The 16,993-nt window shown below is 33.4% G+C and overlaps 1 protein-coding gene across 1 annotated transcript in view; it reads left to right on the forward strand.

Annotated features, from left to right (window-relative positions):
* The window catches only part of MAN2A1 (mannosidase alpha class 2A member 1), a 106,952-nt gene extending 98,140 nt beyond the window's left edge, over positions 1 to 8,812 (forward strand). The window contains exons 20-22 of the mRNA XM_056513838.1: positions 647 to 841; positions 5,326 to 5,436; positions 5,798 to 8,812. Coding sequence (XP_056369813.1) covers positions 647 to 841; positions 5,326 to 5,436; positions 5,798 to 5,950 — 459 coding nt within the window. The 3' untranslated portion in view covers positions 5,951 to 8,812. The remainder of the gene's footprint in view (positions 1 to 646; positions 842 to 5,325; positions 5,437 to 5,797) is intronic.
* Positions 8,813 to 16,993: the final 8,181 nt, after the last annotated feature.

Below are 16,993 nucleotides of genomic sequence, written 5' to 3' on the forward strand. Positions count from 1 at the left end.
GTTGTCTCAGATTTGTAAGGTAGCCTCTGCAGCCAAGTAAAAAGACTCCAAATATGGAACTTTGGAAAGTATAAAATTTGTAAAAACTTGGAATATAATACCTTTGGTTCCTACTGGCATGACATTGAAATAAAATTTCTGGACAAAATCTTTTCAATGCAGGCCAAGGCAAAAATGCTAGCTGGTATTTCTTCCACTGAATGGTTTAAGAGAAATAGACGTAAAATAGAAAGAGGGATTTGGGATACAAGTTGGAGTAAGCAAGAAATACAGGTCAGAAAATAATGTGGGAAAGAAGGCATGCAAAAGGCTGTCTGCCTCTTCATATACAAAGAGATACTGAAGAAATAGGAGCAACTTGTTGAAGTAGTAACTAATTTCTTTCTCCAAACTGTATCATTCAAACATCAGGGGCTAACACAGAAACACAAGGAATGCTTTAAAATTAGGTATCATCATAATTTTGGAAGATTACTGTTTATAAAAACAGTAAGTATACCTATTAATAGAGAAAAATTAATGGATGAGCAAAAGTTTCAAAAAATAATTGAATGGGCAGTCTAGAAATTAAAATTTTCTATGTAATGTAGTGGGTTTCAAGATTTAGACATGATAATAACTTGAATCATTCTTCTGTATTTTGCAGAATGAAGAGAAGGCACCAGTCAGTTTTCCATCACTTCTTAGCCATATGACTTCTCTTTTCTTAAATCATCCTGTAATTCCAATGACAACAAATGCAGATTCAGGTGTCCCAGAGCTGACAAATACTTTTTCTCCACTGATGTCATCCATGCCTTGTGACATGCATTTAGTCAATCTGAGGACAATCCAAGCAAAGGTAAGGTCAAACCACTGGGTTTTAGCAAACATATGATAAAGCTTTTTAATATAGTAAAATAATTTATTCTTGTAAAGTTTTTTGTAGGCAATTTTATATGATATTATAAACTGCAGTGTGATTATGAGCTTTTGATAATTCTGCAAGAACTGGAGACTTTCTGAGTAACATGAAATGATGGGAATTTTTTTTCACAATATATTAGTGTGCATAGTGAAGAATTCTCTCTCTGGAGAGGGTACATTTCAATAAGCTCCCAAAGTTTAAGAGACAACCATTCATATAACTTTTCTGTACTAGAACAATTAAATTTAAGGCCATTAGAATTTGTTCTGAGTATGTTTTAAATAAGGGATATAGTTTTAAACCCGAATTTTATTGTTAAAATGCTTTTAAGCTTAATTGCAAGACCTAATTTACTTATTTTAACAACATATCATAATGATTGATTCCTGTCAAAACATTCTCTGGTAGGCAAATCAAACCAAACAAAACAAAACAAACATCTCACCACCAAAAAACCCCAAACCAACAAACAAAATACCAACAAAAATTCAAATAAGAAAAGGCTCTTCTGTACTCAATATTTCCGCTTTCAAAGGAAAGAAAGGTATGTAACCACCAGAATTTAATTTTTCCTTTGATTAACTGAAGGACTGGAGCCCATTTTGCATTCTTTTCCTGCTTACTGTTCTGTAAATTATTTTCAGTTTTTCAGCTCCTTTTATAATATGATGATGTTAAGTTTATGTTATATTGCAGTGCTATTCACCAGCACTGCTACCACAGTGAAATCCCTTTTTAATCCTGCCATACATAGGTACAAGCTATTTATTCCTTTTCCTCCTGAGTCTCCATGATAGCTGAGCTTGTCTGTGTTAGCATCAGATTATATTCTGTTTAATCTATTCTTCATTCTGTCCTAATCTGTATTTTAAAATTTAAACAGTATTTGCTTTCTCATGCTCTCTCTGTAAGTAGTTCAATCTTGTGTATGCTCCATCAGCTGTGACTGGTTCTTGTTTTGAATTTCAAAGTGGAAATTCTCTTTATTTTTGGGTCTTGTGCCTTTGAAAAGTTAGGAGGAAGCCTGATGCTAAATGAAATCTTCACTGTGTATATTTTCATTTGCTTCAACCAGCTCAACATCACAGTTTTACTTCAAGATGCCAAGTTCAGGGGCAGACCTTCCTGAACATCTTCCCTCCCTCTTTTTGAGCTGTAAATCCATCCCCTTGTTTGTATGATCTGGGTATGAAAGCTGTGAAAAGACAGGCTTACTCGGTGTCTGCTTTTTGAATTCAATGTTACTATTTGTGAGTGAATTCTCTGATTTTTATCTGGCTGTTCTGGCCCCACTGTTCCAACTGATATAGGTCTGTTTGAGGCTGTGATTTCTTCCCTGTCCGCTGCTGTGTTTTTCATTGATTATAGATTGACAGCTCCTGAGCTTGCAGCATTAATGCTTCCACTTCAAAGTGGAACCTTGCAGCACTCACATGATAGGAGCACTGTCATTATAGATAGAGAATGTTCTTCCCCACAGAAAAATGGTGCTATGCCTTGCAAATAATTCAGTTAATCTCTTCTCATTTTCTGCTTCCTTTCTCTTGCTTTCAAGAATTTGAACCACAAGTGACATAATTCTGGTTAATAGACACAATGAATTTTTTTTCCAGAGATTTGTGCCTCTTTGTTGCTTAAACTGTTGAAGCTGATTTTCCATAATCTATAACAATTTCAGATAAGAGGCTACCAGATTAAAAAAAAATTAAAATTTAAAGTAGAAATCAGAAAGAATATTTTTATTGTGGTAAGATATCTCATCTTGTCATGGAAGGGTCCAATCCGTCAGAATTACAACATTTAAAGATTTTTTTTCTTAATAGAACTCCAGCTTTTGAGAAAATTAACACATATTTTATCTGATGTAAATAAACTGGGAGTCAAGATCTAGAACACAGTAAACTTGTCCCTTTATGCTGAGCATAAATACACCACTTGCCATATTGCCTAAACTTTTCAGTGTGTGTCTGTTAGCTTACAGTAATTGAATTTAAAAGGAGTTTTTTCTTTCTCATCAAAATTTTAGTAGCACTGCCCTGGGATACTGGTTATGAGGAAACCTAACAATTTTTTTTTTATTTTCTTGTAAGGCCACATTTTAATTCTCAGAGATCAAAATCAAATCAAACTTTGGCAGCTCCTCTAACAAATCTAGTTAGAGATTTAATAGCACGGTGGTTAGGGATTTTTTGTTGAATAACAGTGCTATGAAGTTTTACAAGGTTAAGAATGTTGTTATTTGTTGAAAATTGAGGAGTTAGTTACAAAATAAACTAAAAAAATTGGGGTTCTCATGCACTTATCATGGTCATATTTAGAAGGTATATATCCTTGCTCAGACATTCATTAATCTAAAATGTATTTAACCTAATTTACCTAGAAATGATATAAGAATAGGTAATTTAAAGTAGGTGTGGAGGCTGTGACAACTTAATCTGTCTTTTACCTGCTTTGCTAATGGGTTAGAAGAGTTTTATTTTTTACACAGGTTTGCTATGTGCGTGGTAGAAGGTGGACTACTAAACCATAGGTATTTAAACTAACCAAAATGCTTTTATTCAGGGTGTCATTAATTGTTTTTTATCTTTTTGTTTTAAATCTTTCGAATCTTAATTAAGATAATATTTAATTCTAAAAAAATGAGAGTTTAAATATTCATGCCATCATTTGAAATGCATACATGCATTTTTTAATGCAGATTACTAGAAGATAATTTAAGTGAATTAGAGGAAGTGTTGATACTCATTACTGGCTTGTCATTTCTAACATTAATTTACCCCTTAGGAAGTCAAGTTTTTCAGTATGAATTTTAATGTTTCTCTAATCTGGTGTTTAGGCAGAAAGTATTATTTTGTGTGCATTAAAATATCTACTTCTAAGTGCAACACTGTCACATCAGTGACAATGAAAACCAAGTCAGGTGTTTCATAGTAGGAAGGGGAAAATATCACAACTATTATCTTACTTCATGTGGAAAGTGGTACTCCTGTTCCAGTGAATAAAATAAGAACTTCTTTAGCCATCGATGTTAATGAACGCTGGAAACTTGTTTTCATATGCTGAATGTAGGCACTATTCATAAATTAAAAAGTTGATTTTAGGTGGTTATAGGTTATTACTCACAGAATATTTTAAAACTCAGTTTTATTTGTGATTTGTAAACTCTGCAAGGTTTCTAGCAGTCAGTCTTTTACTAAAAAGTATCTAATTTCAACTCCAAATACTACTGAGTAAATTCTTAAAATTTTAAATGGGGAACATAAACCCACAAAGTTTATAATTTTTTTATTATATGAATGAGTAGTTTATACTATGAATTTGTTGTACTTTGAATCTTTGTCATGCTGGATTTTAAAGAAACTGGTACAAGCTGATTCATTATCTCCTTTACGAAAAAACGTTAGGTTGGAAAGTCTACTAGATTAAGACCTCTTGTTTGGTACACTTTCAGAAGCTAATGCATCACAGTGCCTAATGCCTACTGCATGAGGGTGCTTGTTGGCATTGGTTTCTCCAAGCAATAGATACATTCTGAAGTACCAGAAATGAGCCGAACTACTGGAAGATGCTTTTGTGAAAAAGCACCAATAGAAGAACAAGTAAGCCAGAAGTAAATAAGAGAAAATTAGCCTGAAGAAGTGGCATGGCTTTGGATAGAACCATCTTTTTATGCTCTTATTGTATATATAATAAGATTAAGAGCTGAAGAATATAAAACAGCAATAAATAAAGAAATAAAGTGATGCATCATAGTAAATAAGTTACTTCAGTGAGTGTAGGATGCACCCGCAAGAAAGACATTGAGGGGCTGGAAGATGTCCAGGAAAGGGCAGTTGAGCCAGGGAAGGGTCTGGAGCACAAATCCAGTGAGGAGCAGCTTACTCCTTAATGTCTATTGAGGCTCAAAAGCACAGAATATCTTAGAGATAAACATAACATTTATTTCATATGTGTATTTCAGTGTACATTTTTCTGTACACCTTTAGCTGAGTTCGAGTTTTGCTACATAAAAGTTTGTTCAACATAATCCCATTGAATATGTAAAAGTGAGTATGATAGTTAACATATGATTTCTAGTTTGTTTTCTGTTTTGCCATATAATGTTTGGGAAACCAGTTAATACTGCTATGATAGCTATACTTCAGTCCTGCATCTGTACATGTGCATCTGTTGACCTATAAATTCAATGATTTCTATTTATATTCTGTAGTACATTATATGTTTCAACTCTTTGCCATTTAGTTCTATATTTAGCTTTATAAATTTTTTTAGAAAACATGACAGTTCAATCTAGGCTGAACATTTTTTAAGGTGTAAATGCCTCTATCTGCTGTATAATGAAGATCATTTTTTTGGTGTCCTAAAATGTCTTCCTGACTGATACCTTGTGAGTGATTTTCTATAATATTTGTTTGTAGGTAGATACCAAACCGTCTGATGAAGCTGCTCTGATTCTTCACAGAAAGGGATTTGATTGTAGATTTTCAAATAGAGACATGGGTCTGCTCTGTTCCACTACTCAGGGAAAGGTATGATTATTAATATGTAGGAATTTTTACATAAAATTTTAAAATAGACGTGGGATTTTGTTTTGGATTGAAGAGTAAATATCCTTTTGTTTAGAAACAAGAAGAGTTCAAATACAAATATTTCTAGTAATTTTGAATGTGCTAATTAAATTACATTGAAATATAGAAAATGAATACTGTGTCAAAATATCTAAATTATTGTACAGTATTTATTCTATGATATTTTAAAATACTCAAAATATTTGGCATGAGAATTTCCATGCTGGTTCCTGCATGGAGCTGTACAATTTTAATGTGTTTACTGCTTTTTCTAAATATTTTTCTTTTGTTCTTTTTGTTGTTTGTTTGTTTTTCCCTCCAGATAAAGGTGAATAAACTCTTTAACAAATTCCGAGTAGAAAGTCTTACACCCACATCTTTATCTTTGATGCATTCACCTCCAGATGCCAGAAATATAAGTGAAATAAATATGAGTTCTATGGAGATAAATACGTTCCGGATTCGGCTGGGATGAAATCCTGCTTTAATACTCAGATAAAGAAGAATCTGCAATTGTATCTCCTCTGAGTTTCATGTGCAATAAGAGGCACATTAATGTTATTCCAGCTTCTGGATACTGTGAGAAAAAGATGCATTCTATTTTTTCTTTTTTTTGACCAACACAATGAAAAGCCATGTTGCAAGCAACTTTTTTTTTTTTTTTGTTCAGGATTTTTCTCCCCATAAAACAGCAACATAATTATCAGTTAGTACAACAAGTGAAGAAATTTCTATGGATATTAACCTCGCAACAGATTAAATCTCAGGTTAAATGCAAATTAATGATATTTCTGGTGTTTTAATTTTCATAAATAGGGGATTGGATTTTAAACAGCCTTCTTTTCCTGATTCTTGATGAATTGATGTGTGAATAACTCAGTATAGAAAGTTGTGATGCAGCTTGGAAATAAAGTGGAAGAAAATGTTCCTGTGTAGTAGCTAATGTCCAAATATTTGCAATCATTTATATAAATGACAATAATCTCAATTTATTCCACAATTAATTTCAATTTATTCAAAGGGGATTATTAATTGTGGTAAAATGAAAGCCTGCAGTACTTGTGATAAGTGATGGTAGATTTTAATACTTCTACTATTCACCTGAGTTATGTAAATAGAAAAACGTGAATCTACAAAGTAATTTTGCAATGGAAATGTTTAATAAAACTCCCATTTTGTTACTTTACACACTGGGATATGTGCAATTATTCCATTACCATGATGAGAAATGTCCATAATTATCATGAAAACAAGATTTTTTATAAAACTCATTTAGATACCGGTGTTCTCTGAAATGAGTTTTCTATTTCAAGATTACCATATCAAAATAAATGTGCCTTATTTTTTGATATGTCTTGTTACAATTTTGGTGTCTATGTTAATGTTTTTTGGGGAAAAGGTAGTTTATATGATACTAAAGCTGTGTATCTCCTATTTGACAATGCTGGCCACACTGATCTATGTATTCCTGCACCAAGTTTGTGCTATCTTATTCTGAACATTTTGACTATTTGAATGTATTAACATGATGTCATGATGTGAAACATTGACAAAAAAAGAATTACTGTAGAAGTTAAATTCAACTGCTTTCCAGAAAATTGCAACTTGATGCAGAGAGTTGATAGTAAGCAAGATATAGTTTTCAAACCCATCAAAACATGTGCTTGCATGACACAGACTGTGGTGACCTGTTAATTCCAAATCATGTGCCTATATTTCAAAAAACATTTTACAAACTTGCAACCTCACTTACATTGCCAGTGTTCATGTTACTGAAGAATGGAGACTTTGCTTTTTCCCATATTAATTCATATTTAGTACTAAAGCCATCCAAGTGTGATAAGAATTTCCTTATGTAGAGCTGCTGCTCATAGTTAATATATATAAACATTCACTTGAGTATGATCCCATTTTATAGTCTTTTTTTATTTTCATAGCTTATTCTTCTATCTCTTGCTTATGCTTTATTTTTCCATACCTTGTTGCTTATCCTCGATACTGATGCATGAAAAATCATCATAAGTGGTAAAAAGATGTGCTAGCTCTAATATTGCCTCCTGTATTTAATTTCATCATTGTTGTTCAACAATTATATCAAATATCCAAGTCTATCAAATTATTTCATGTAGCTACAGGCTATCTAAAAAGAAAATTAAAATCATAGTTAGATTTTAAGCATTGTCACAGGTTGGATCTCTGTTGAGATTGTATAGATTATCTTACTTAATTCAATTTACTGTGTGTTTTGTAATAATGGGAATGCTTTAGTAGGATCTGTTGCAAGTTACATCAAGAATATAGGAACCACTAACCACAAATGGAAGAATCAGATAAATCCAATAAATGGATGTTTTCATGCAATAAACATGTACTGTAACTTTTCTTAGAAAGAATATTTGAAAATGCTGGTTTTTGTTGGAACTCAAAGCTTAATATACTTGCCAGCAGAAATTTCTCATAACATTTATTTTGTTGCTTCTTCAGAATTAAGATGTTTAAGAGACTGTTATGTGTTCTGTGCAAGACAACATTCAAAATACTATTTCAGTTTTTTGGGCAGAGAAGGAAAATTTTGATGCAATAAAATTTTAAAGTATTTTGCCTCTTGGAATTGCTTGGAAAGATTCTTCATATAGCATTGGTTCTTTAATTTTATCATCAGCTGTATAATCATGATGCCTGAATCTTCCTTAACCAGCAGATGTAATCCTTGTTCCTCTATTTTGCTTTTTTTTTTTTTTTTGTGTATGTAGTAACAGTTTTCAATTCAAGATCGTTTCCTGAGATCCTTAACTAAATCAAAATTCCAGTCAAAGTCTCAAAAGGAATTTTGTGTGAATTGGTTCAGAATGTTGCTGTCAATGAGGTTGTGTTTTTGTTGGCTTGGGTTTTCGTTGAATTTTTGTTTTGGTTTGGTTTGGAGGTTTTTTGCACAAGTCTTAATGAATTATTATGCTGTTTTTTGTGAATTGGCCATCTATTAATTAAATTTTATTATTTTGGGGTTTTTTTCTGTTTTTATAGCTGCTGGATTTGTAGCTATTGTTTAAGAGAAACAAGCATCTTTACCTTGCCAGTATGATTTTAAATAAAATGCTGCATAAGAAATGGTTTAAAACATCATAGTTACTTTCCATATGAAAGTTGTACCTGTTCTGATTTTACAATTTGGGGGTTTTTTACATTCCTTTATCTTAATTTCCTTTGGTTTACTTGCTCATATTGTCTGAAACAAACTGATTTCAGCTGAAGGTTTTTGATATTTTCTCTTGGAAGGTTTTATATCTCATGGGGATATGTAAAATAAGATCTCTAATAAAAGGTAATGTTATTGTGAGATGTGGTCAGCGTCATTAATGTCTTGGCTTTAACAACCTTTTAATTTATTTTAAAATGAAAGAAATATAAACAACTTCTTTTAAAAGGTTCATATGTCAGTGTTGCTGGGAATGACAGTTATCTATAGTGAGATCAAAGGTGCAATCTATTTCTCAGCTGCCAAAGAGAAGAGGATAGGTGTTAACTTCAGAGATGCAAATGTGATATTGCACAGTGTGGGAAGGAAAGGACTGCACTGACTTCATACAAAATATTAGAAGATTTGAAATTCTAGAGTTTTTTTTAACATGAATTAATGTTTATCTTTGAAGCATTTGGGAACAATGAAATGGAAGCAGCTCTTGTAAATTAACAAAGAAATCATTAGAACATAGCAAGTCAAAATAAAAGTTCAACGGTAGTTAGGCTGAATACTTTTTAAAAATTATGTAATGCTAATAAAATGTAAATAATAAATAATAAAACTGTAAATTGAACAGGCAGAGTTGTTTTACAGGTTTGCTTTTCAAAGTGGTAGTGGAGCTTAAACATAATGATTTGCAAAGACAATAAAGTATAAATTGCAGTCAGTGTCTGAGACTGTTTGATGTTTGTCTGGATAGTCTGAGCTATAAATATAAAAGCAAACATATACAGACACAAAGTAAATCCTCATAATTTTAAAGCTGATGTTTCAAGATAAAACCTGAAAGTGTGTAATGTCTTAACAGGCAGCAATGCATATGGGTCTAATTTAAAGCAGCCCTTCACCATTTTATGGTCACCCTATTTTGGAATCAATTAACATCAGCATGGCCAGGTGGACAGAAGATATTCCACCAATTCCAGTAACCAATAAGGTATTCTTTTACTATATGAAATTATACTAACAATATTTGAGGTATGCCTGTGCATTGTGTTTTAAAGAAACATGGAATCTCTCTATACATCTTTACTGACAGTGACACTATTGCTCAGATATAGTGGATTATTTGATTTATGATGGGTTATATATATATGTGATAAAATATAAAACACATTCAGTCGTTGTCCCTTTTTACTTTAGGATAACTACACTGTCATAATATAACAAATTTCAAAAATCTGCCAAATATATTAATTTTGTCTTCTGAAAGATAAAACATATAAAAATAATATATTGTCTAGAATAAGCTCAGGTCAGTGGATGATTATTGGGATTTTTCAGACAGTTCTGTTACTGACAAAATCTTTTTCTGTCACCAGTTTCTCTGTAAATTAAATTATTAAATCATGGATCTGTCAGTCTTTCAATATACATATTTTATGAACTAATTGTTATTTAAAGTCTATATTGCATCACCTAATCTTTGTTCACCAGAATTTCTGTGGAGCATCAGTAGTGCATGATTTCCATTACTCTCCTTCCTTTAGGTAAATCATTTAATAGCACTAAGAGTAGTAAGAAAATAATTAATTTTTTAACAATATTCATAATTTATATAAACTTGTGCTGTTTGGACTGTAAAGGTATGGAAACTTTTTATTATACATTTTAGAGATTCAGGTTTTCAATATAACGCATTCTTCCTGATATACAGTGCCTGTTAATGTGATGGCCAGTCTACAAAAATCATTCATATTATGGATATCAGTAGACTGGAGACTGGTTGCAGTTTTACCTCCACTGTCTCCACTGCCTTTGCATCAGACACAGCCACCATACAGGAAAGCATACGCCTTTGCTCCTTTTCAAATCATGACCTGCAAAGTCTCATGATCTCCCCAGATAGCTGGTCTATTCTTATGTCTATTTTAACTTACTCCTTTTGTCTTTTCTCCATTCGTGTCATGCCAGCTGAGGGTGTGGGCATTTGTAGCCTCCAGCTTCCACACAGCCCTCCAGCTCTGCCCATTGCACAAGGCAGGGCTTTCTGGAGCTGGGCTCTCTGCAGTGTCAGCCAGAGTGTGGGATGTGATAGGTTCTTCAAGAATTACATGGTTTAACTCTACATCAATGATCATGCAAATGATGTGCATGCCCTCCTTGCTTGCCAGAGCTGCCTCACATCACTGGCCTGCTTTGCAGAAATACATCTTTGGTTCTGAAAATCCATTTGAACGAGCTTCAGTACCCCATTCTCCCTTTTTTCTCTCCTCAAATTTCATTTCAATTTCAAATTTCACTCTTAATTTCAGAACCTTTTTGTCATCCCATAACCTACCTTCCAGAAGTCCTGCATTTGTTCAGAATTGATGGTTAATTGTCTTGCAGTTTAAAATGTCTAATGAAGACAAAATAGATCTTAAGTAAGCTGTGCTGAATCAATTTCAGTAGTGTAGAGACACACAGCTTTCCAAACACAAGGTGACCCTTTTACACAAAACATTTTAACACCTGTGGCAGTGCAAAGATGTATTATCTGTGTTCTCTTTTGTTTTGAATGATTTAAAACAGTATTTTTTTTACAAGCTAAAATAAACAATACAAGTTCAATGGAAGGGATTCAGATTGACAGTAATGGTATCAAAAGACTAAATACACCTGTTACAAACATTCTTAATGAAGCATGTCAGTGAAAGTCCTTCAAACAGATAAAGAACTAAGGTTTGCATGGCAAAAGAGATTTGTTTTAACAATGACCAAATTTCATTGCTTTTTCTTGTATCTTAGTGAAATCTACTGACTTGGCTGGTAGACATGAGAAAGAATCTGTGAAAGCTCAAATGTAACTGTAAGGCAAACTTACTCAAATGGTTTTGACACAAGGATCCACAACCTATTAGTCTAATTGGTATTTAAACACACAAAAGTCATGAATTTTCATTCATCAAATATTTAGACTTTGAAAGATAAGTCAAGGTGATAATTAAATTGTGTTGGGTTTTAAAACAGCTAATCAATTGCAGATGGGAAAGGTACCTTAAAATTTGAATTTGTGGAAGTTAATCTTTTAGAAAGATACACTCTGTGCAAAACTCATGATTTGTAACTCTTGGTAGCTTTCCAGAGAGAGCACGTGAGGTATAGGTGAAATGGGAAACCTGTAGTTTAGAAAGTTTTAGTTATGAAAGCTCCTGGAGATGCAGATCAGAAACGGATCTCTGTTAATTTTCTGAATTGATAACTCTTACCTAGATGGTAAGATATTTTATATATATATATATATATATATATATATAATATATGAAACAGTGAATCAAGTATGTGCTAAGCAAGAAAGAAAGGTGTTCTCCTTGATGCTGAAGAGCATTTCTTCTTGATGATGGTATACATTTAATTGGGGAGAAAAAATCAGCTCTTCCAAGATAGGATTCAAGAGCATTCTTCTAAATCCAAGGAAAAAAAATCTATGTTTCACTGATCTAGTGAGAGTTTGGTAGAGGCGTAAGTGTGACACAAGCACCATCTAAATAAGCATCAATAGCTAAAGAAAATAAGAGGCACTGAGATCTCATTCCACAGGGATTTGTCAAAATCTGTGTGGAATCTTACAGCAGTCATCGTCATTTTCTCATGTTTCAATGAAAACATTAAAAACACCAAGCAAGGCCCCATCTCACCACCTCCAACACACATCCAGACTCCAAGAATGCTGTGTCATCTTTGCCATGATTTCCAAAATTTGGCAGCACAATGTCTATAGAATTCCAGTTCAATTTTTCTGTTGCAAACTGTGATCAAAATACAAGTTTTATTTGTGTTTTCACAGTGGCACTGCCTAAAGCATTATGGCCCAAAGCCTTGTGACTGTGGGAACAGGTGCATTTTGGATATGTAGGTCACTGAGGAACAGAGTTGAAAACATGCTGGCTGTGTTGAGATGAGAGGTGTGGAACTGTGGGTGGTCTGGGTGTGAGTTCACAGTTCCTCTAAAAGTGAGAGGACTCACTAATTTAATGCCGCCTTACATATGGATCAAGCTGAAAACTGAGATTAAAAGAATTTTTAGCAATTGTCATTGATACATAGTAAGTTGGCACCAGTGTTTGGTTTAATTTTGTGTTCTACACTTGGTTTTGAAAGTAGGTACTGGTAAATTGAAACTAATCCAAAGAGCAAAGGGAAAACAATTTTGTGGTAATGACAGAGCTATGATAGAATAAAGGCATTTCTCTTGTCTAAAATCATGCTTCAAACAATGTTTGAAGGCTCTTACTTTTTTGCTGAAAGGTGTTATCTTGGTACATGTGCAGTCTGAATAAGAATCAATAAAGTTTTATTGACCTGTGAAAACACAACGTTGTCAGTGTGATCAAAGGGGAAGAAATATGACTAATATTTTAAAAATTAATGCATTATAGCCATGCAATCAACAAAGAGAAATTTCCATGGACAGAAAGAGAAGTGAGAAAGCAAACTGCTCTAGAACACAATTTCCCAGACAACCATAAATGAAAGGAGTTCTGCTGGACTTTGCTTCACTCATCATCTGCTTATGGATTTGTGAGTATTCCAGAAGAAACACCAATGTATATTCTAGTGGTCAAGGCTGGAAAAATTACAGTGGCTGTTCATATACTCATCTACGTATTTTTTCTTTTACACTGGACATAGGTTTAGGGACAAGAAACTTACAAACAAACTTATTGAGAGAATCAAGTGTACAGCAATTTTCCCTACTGTGTGTTTTGCTGTCACTATGGAAGAAAGTCTGCAGTACTGCAGAGATTTTTGATTCAATCTAAACTAAACACTTTCTAATCAGCAAATCTGAAATTCTGCTGTATTCATTTTGAATTCAGTCTTAGCTGAATTACTTTGGAAAACAACAACACATTTCCTGTGAAAAAGAATTGCTTTGCTCTGGGAGATCTATGTCTGTGCTCTAATGATTAGAAGAAATATAAATATTTGAATTTCTACTGATGGTAAAAGGCTATAGGATGCTTTGCACTCAAAGACAGTAGATTTTTTTTTAAGAAAAGAGACAATTAAGTGGACTTATGGAATTGGAAAATCAATAGGAAGGTATCTATTCTAGAAATACTATTCTCTTTCAAATTAATGATAAATTGTTCCTGATCACAGAGAAAATGCTTGAATGTCAGAAGTATTTGACAGGAGAGAGAAACAATGGATGATGATCAGAGAATGGCTTCGCTGCTCATCACAGGCAGAGGAATCTTTTAAGATTATTTTGTTATTTTAAATTGTTGGATATTCTACAGTTCTAGAAACTTCAGCCAAGGTAAGACAGAATAAAACTGGGGAAAAGGGAAATTTGGCAGTGGAAAATGTGCAAATAATGGGACTGAGAGAGCATCTAGCCAAGACTAGATCACTGGGAGAACAGAAAAGTTCATTGGTGTCAATATCTCTGAGCTGGAATTGTATAACTTAGCAAGAATAAAGAAAAGTTTATAGTGAATACACATTTTCACATCTATTACAGACCAAGAGAGAAATGTGAACCTACAGTTCCTTGGCATGCTGAAATATTTAGAATCTAAAAATTCATATTATTTTAAGAAACATTAAGTCTTTTACCAATATGGAGAGGACAGTGGGGATGGTCATGGTGCCTTTTGCAAGGTACTCATACAAAGATGAGATCAGTTTAAAAACAGCCAGAATAGCCCTGGATGACAAACAGCAACTTTTCTCATAGCTGAGCAGTAGCAGACAACCCTAAAAAACTCCTGTTTGGAGAGCTTGGAAAGCACAAGTGGATTTCTGTCGTTGGAATGGTGTGTGGGTCTCACCAACACAAGCTGATAATGGTTCCAGGATGAAAGGAGAACTTTGACTTCTGGCAAGCCAAATAGAGAAGCCCTTTACAAAAAGAGGTTATTTGATCTGTTTCACTGCAAGAATGGCAACTGATACAAGCTGCTATCTGAAAATGGGAGACAAAATATCTTAATGTTCTCTCCCAGGTAACAAAACAGCGTCTAAACTGAACGTAGATCTCAGCAGTTTATCTAAACATTTCCAATTTAAGTCTGATTAAAGATTATTTTAACACAAGAGCCATGCTACTGAAAGCCAAGACTTTGTAACTGTGAATTCAAACAGAAAAGAGAGAGAAAAGAGTTTAAAAAACCCCAGCAAAACAATCTTCCTCAGTTTTACTTTGAATGATGTCTTGGATTAGTAGCTAAAACCAAAAGCAGCTTGGTTTAGTCTCCATCAGGTGTTTGAATGCTTCATCTTAATTGAAATTATAAGTTCCTTAATACCATCATATTCCCTTGCACTAATTTATTTAGATACATATTTTGAAGTCACAGGAATTTTGAAAATTAGAACTGAGATTTTGATCATGTCTCTTTCTGATATAAGGGACCAGTATATAAAACAGAAGATGTGTTTGGATGTGTTTGTGGCAGGCTTTGTCAAAAAAACTGAGGAATTAAAAGCATTCAGTAATCTCATGCAGGAGGGTACTTAATGGCAGCAACCATGCAGACCAGTGTGGAAAGGGAAACAATAAACACATGTTTTTCTGCATTCAAGGGGAGCAAATAAATCTTCAGAGTGACTCAGGGAATTCTGTTTTTAGGTGCACTGAAACACTCCCTGCACAGCCCTTCTAAGGTGCTTATATGGAGATTAATCATTTGGAGCTCAGCTTTATCACTGGAATATGATCTCACATCAAGAGATCAAATAGATTTTACACAGCAGTCTTGGAGCCAAAAGGGTGTTCAATAGAAATAATTTCGATTTTAAAAAAGTGCAACAGGATATAAAGACAAATTCAAGAAGAGGAATTTTGGAAAGTTGTGTTCCAACAATTTAGTGCTCTAAAGATAAAGATAAATAAGAGCTCTTAAGACCAATGCTAGAAAATAGTCTGTATGTTGGAATTCAAATACATTTGTTTACACATGATGTTTCCCCAGGTCAACAAGTAAGGAAAACATTAATGTGGTCTGCAAATATTAATTTTAGTACAAGACCACTGGATCTATGCTCTTCTGAAAGCCTTTTCAATGTATGTAATCCTCTTTTTAAATAACAAAGGGAAAAAACAGAGTTACAAATAATGTACCTTTTCGATTTAGTGAATGCAGCATTCATATTTCAACTTGTGTTTGCATACAATAGGGTGCAAGGCAATATATTTTCAGTTTATATTTTAAATTTTAGGAAATAATTTTATTTAGGATAGACTCTCTGGATAATACAATATTTTCTCAGCATAAAATATTGTGAGACAACTGTTCATAAATTTAAAATATTGATTTTTATATAATATCTCCACACCATTTCACATTCTTGAAAATTATGAGATCTTTAGATGAATTAGTTCCAAATCAGTTTAAATATTTTTTCCTCGAAATGCACATGAATTAATCTATAATTCAAAAGTATAATCAAGGAATATTGCACTTTCAGTCTGAACTTATGTGTCTTTACCTATGTACTAGAATACAGGCAACTGGAGCATTCACATCTGATTCCTGTTGCCATGACAATGGCTTTAGTCCCTGTTTTGTGCATGGAAGGGCTTGCTTTCTTTCTCCAAGCCTCAAGCTCAGCTTGCTTCAAATTCCTTACATGAGGAAAGATAAGATAAGGCTAATAGGACACCAGCAACAAACAAGGTAAGAAAACATGTGTGATTGTAAGTTTGTCTTCAAATTGAGGGGAAGTTATGAATGCAAAATTTCTTTAAGCAAAGACCTACACATGGCCAATATTGTCTGACTATACATCTCTGCTTTTGTAAGAAAACTAATACAGTTCAGAAGAGGTTGTATGAATTTTGATACAATTTTCACCATAATTTTGAATGTAATGAGGTTTGTGTCTGAAGCCAGCATGTCAAAATAAAATGTCATTTACATTCCTGAAGCTCTAAATTCAGTGTCTTGTCATTTCAGACAAGAGAGAGAGATTTGCTACTCCAGCTAATTTTCTCCATTGTACACTATTTAAATATTTCTGTTCATCTCCACAAGCAATCTTCTAGAGCATCATCACTGCATCAGATAAAAACACATCCACTGTTATTTCCAGGCTGTTTACTCCAAGGCTGTAAATACAGTTGAGAGTTTAGGAGAGAAAGTGCCACCATTTCTTCTTCATTGTCCTAAGAGTTTTTTATTTCAGAGTCCTCTACCTTTTAGCAAATAGTGTAACATTTTACTGGCAGAAGTCTTTGAGTCTTGTCAATAGTAGCACTCAGTACAAGTAACACCATTACTGACCTTTCAACAGCAAATAATGGGAATTCTTACAGTTATGGACCACATCCACATCTTGTCTTCT

The sequence above is a fragment of the Oenanthe melanoleuca genome, chromosome Z (assembly GCF_029582105.1).
Source record: "Oenanthe melanoleuca isolate GR-GAL-2019-014 chromosome Z, OMel1.0, whole genome shotgun sequence".
NCBI lineage: Eukaryota > Metazoa > Chordata > Aves > Passeriformes > Muscicapidae > Oenanthe > Oenanthe melanoleuca.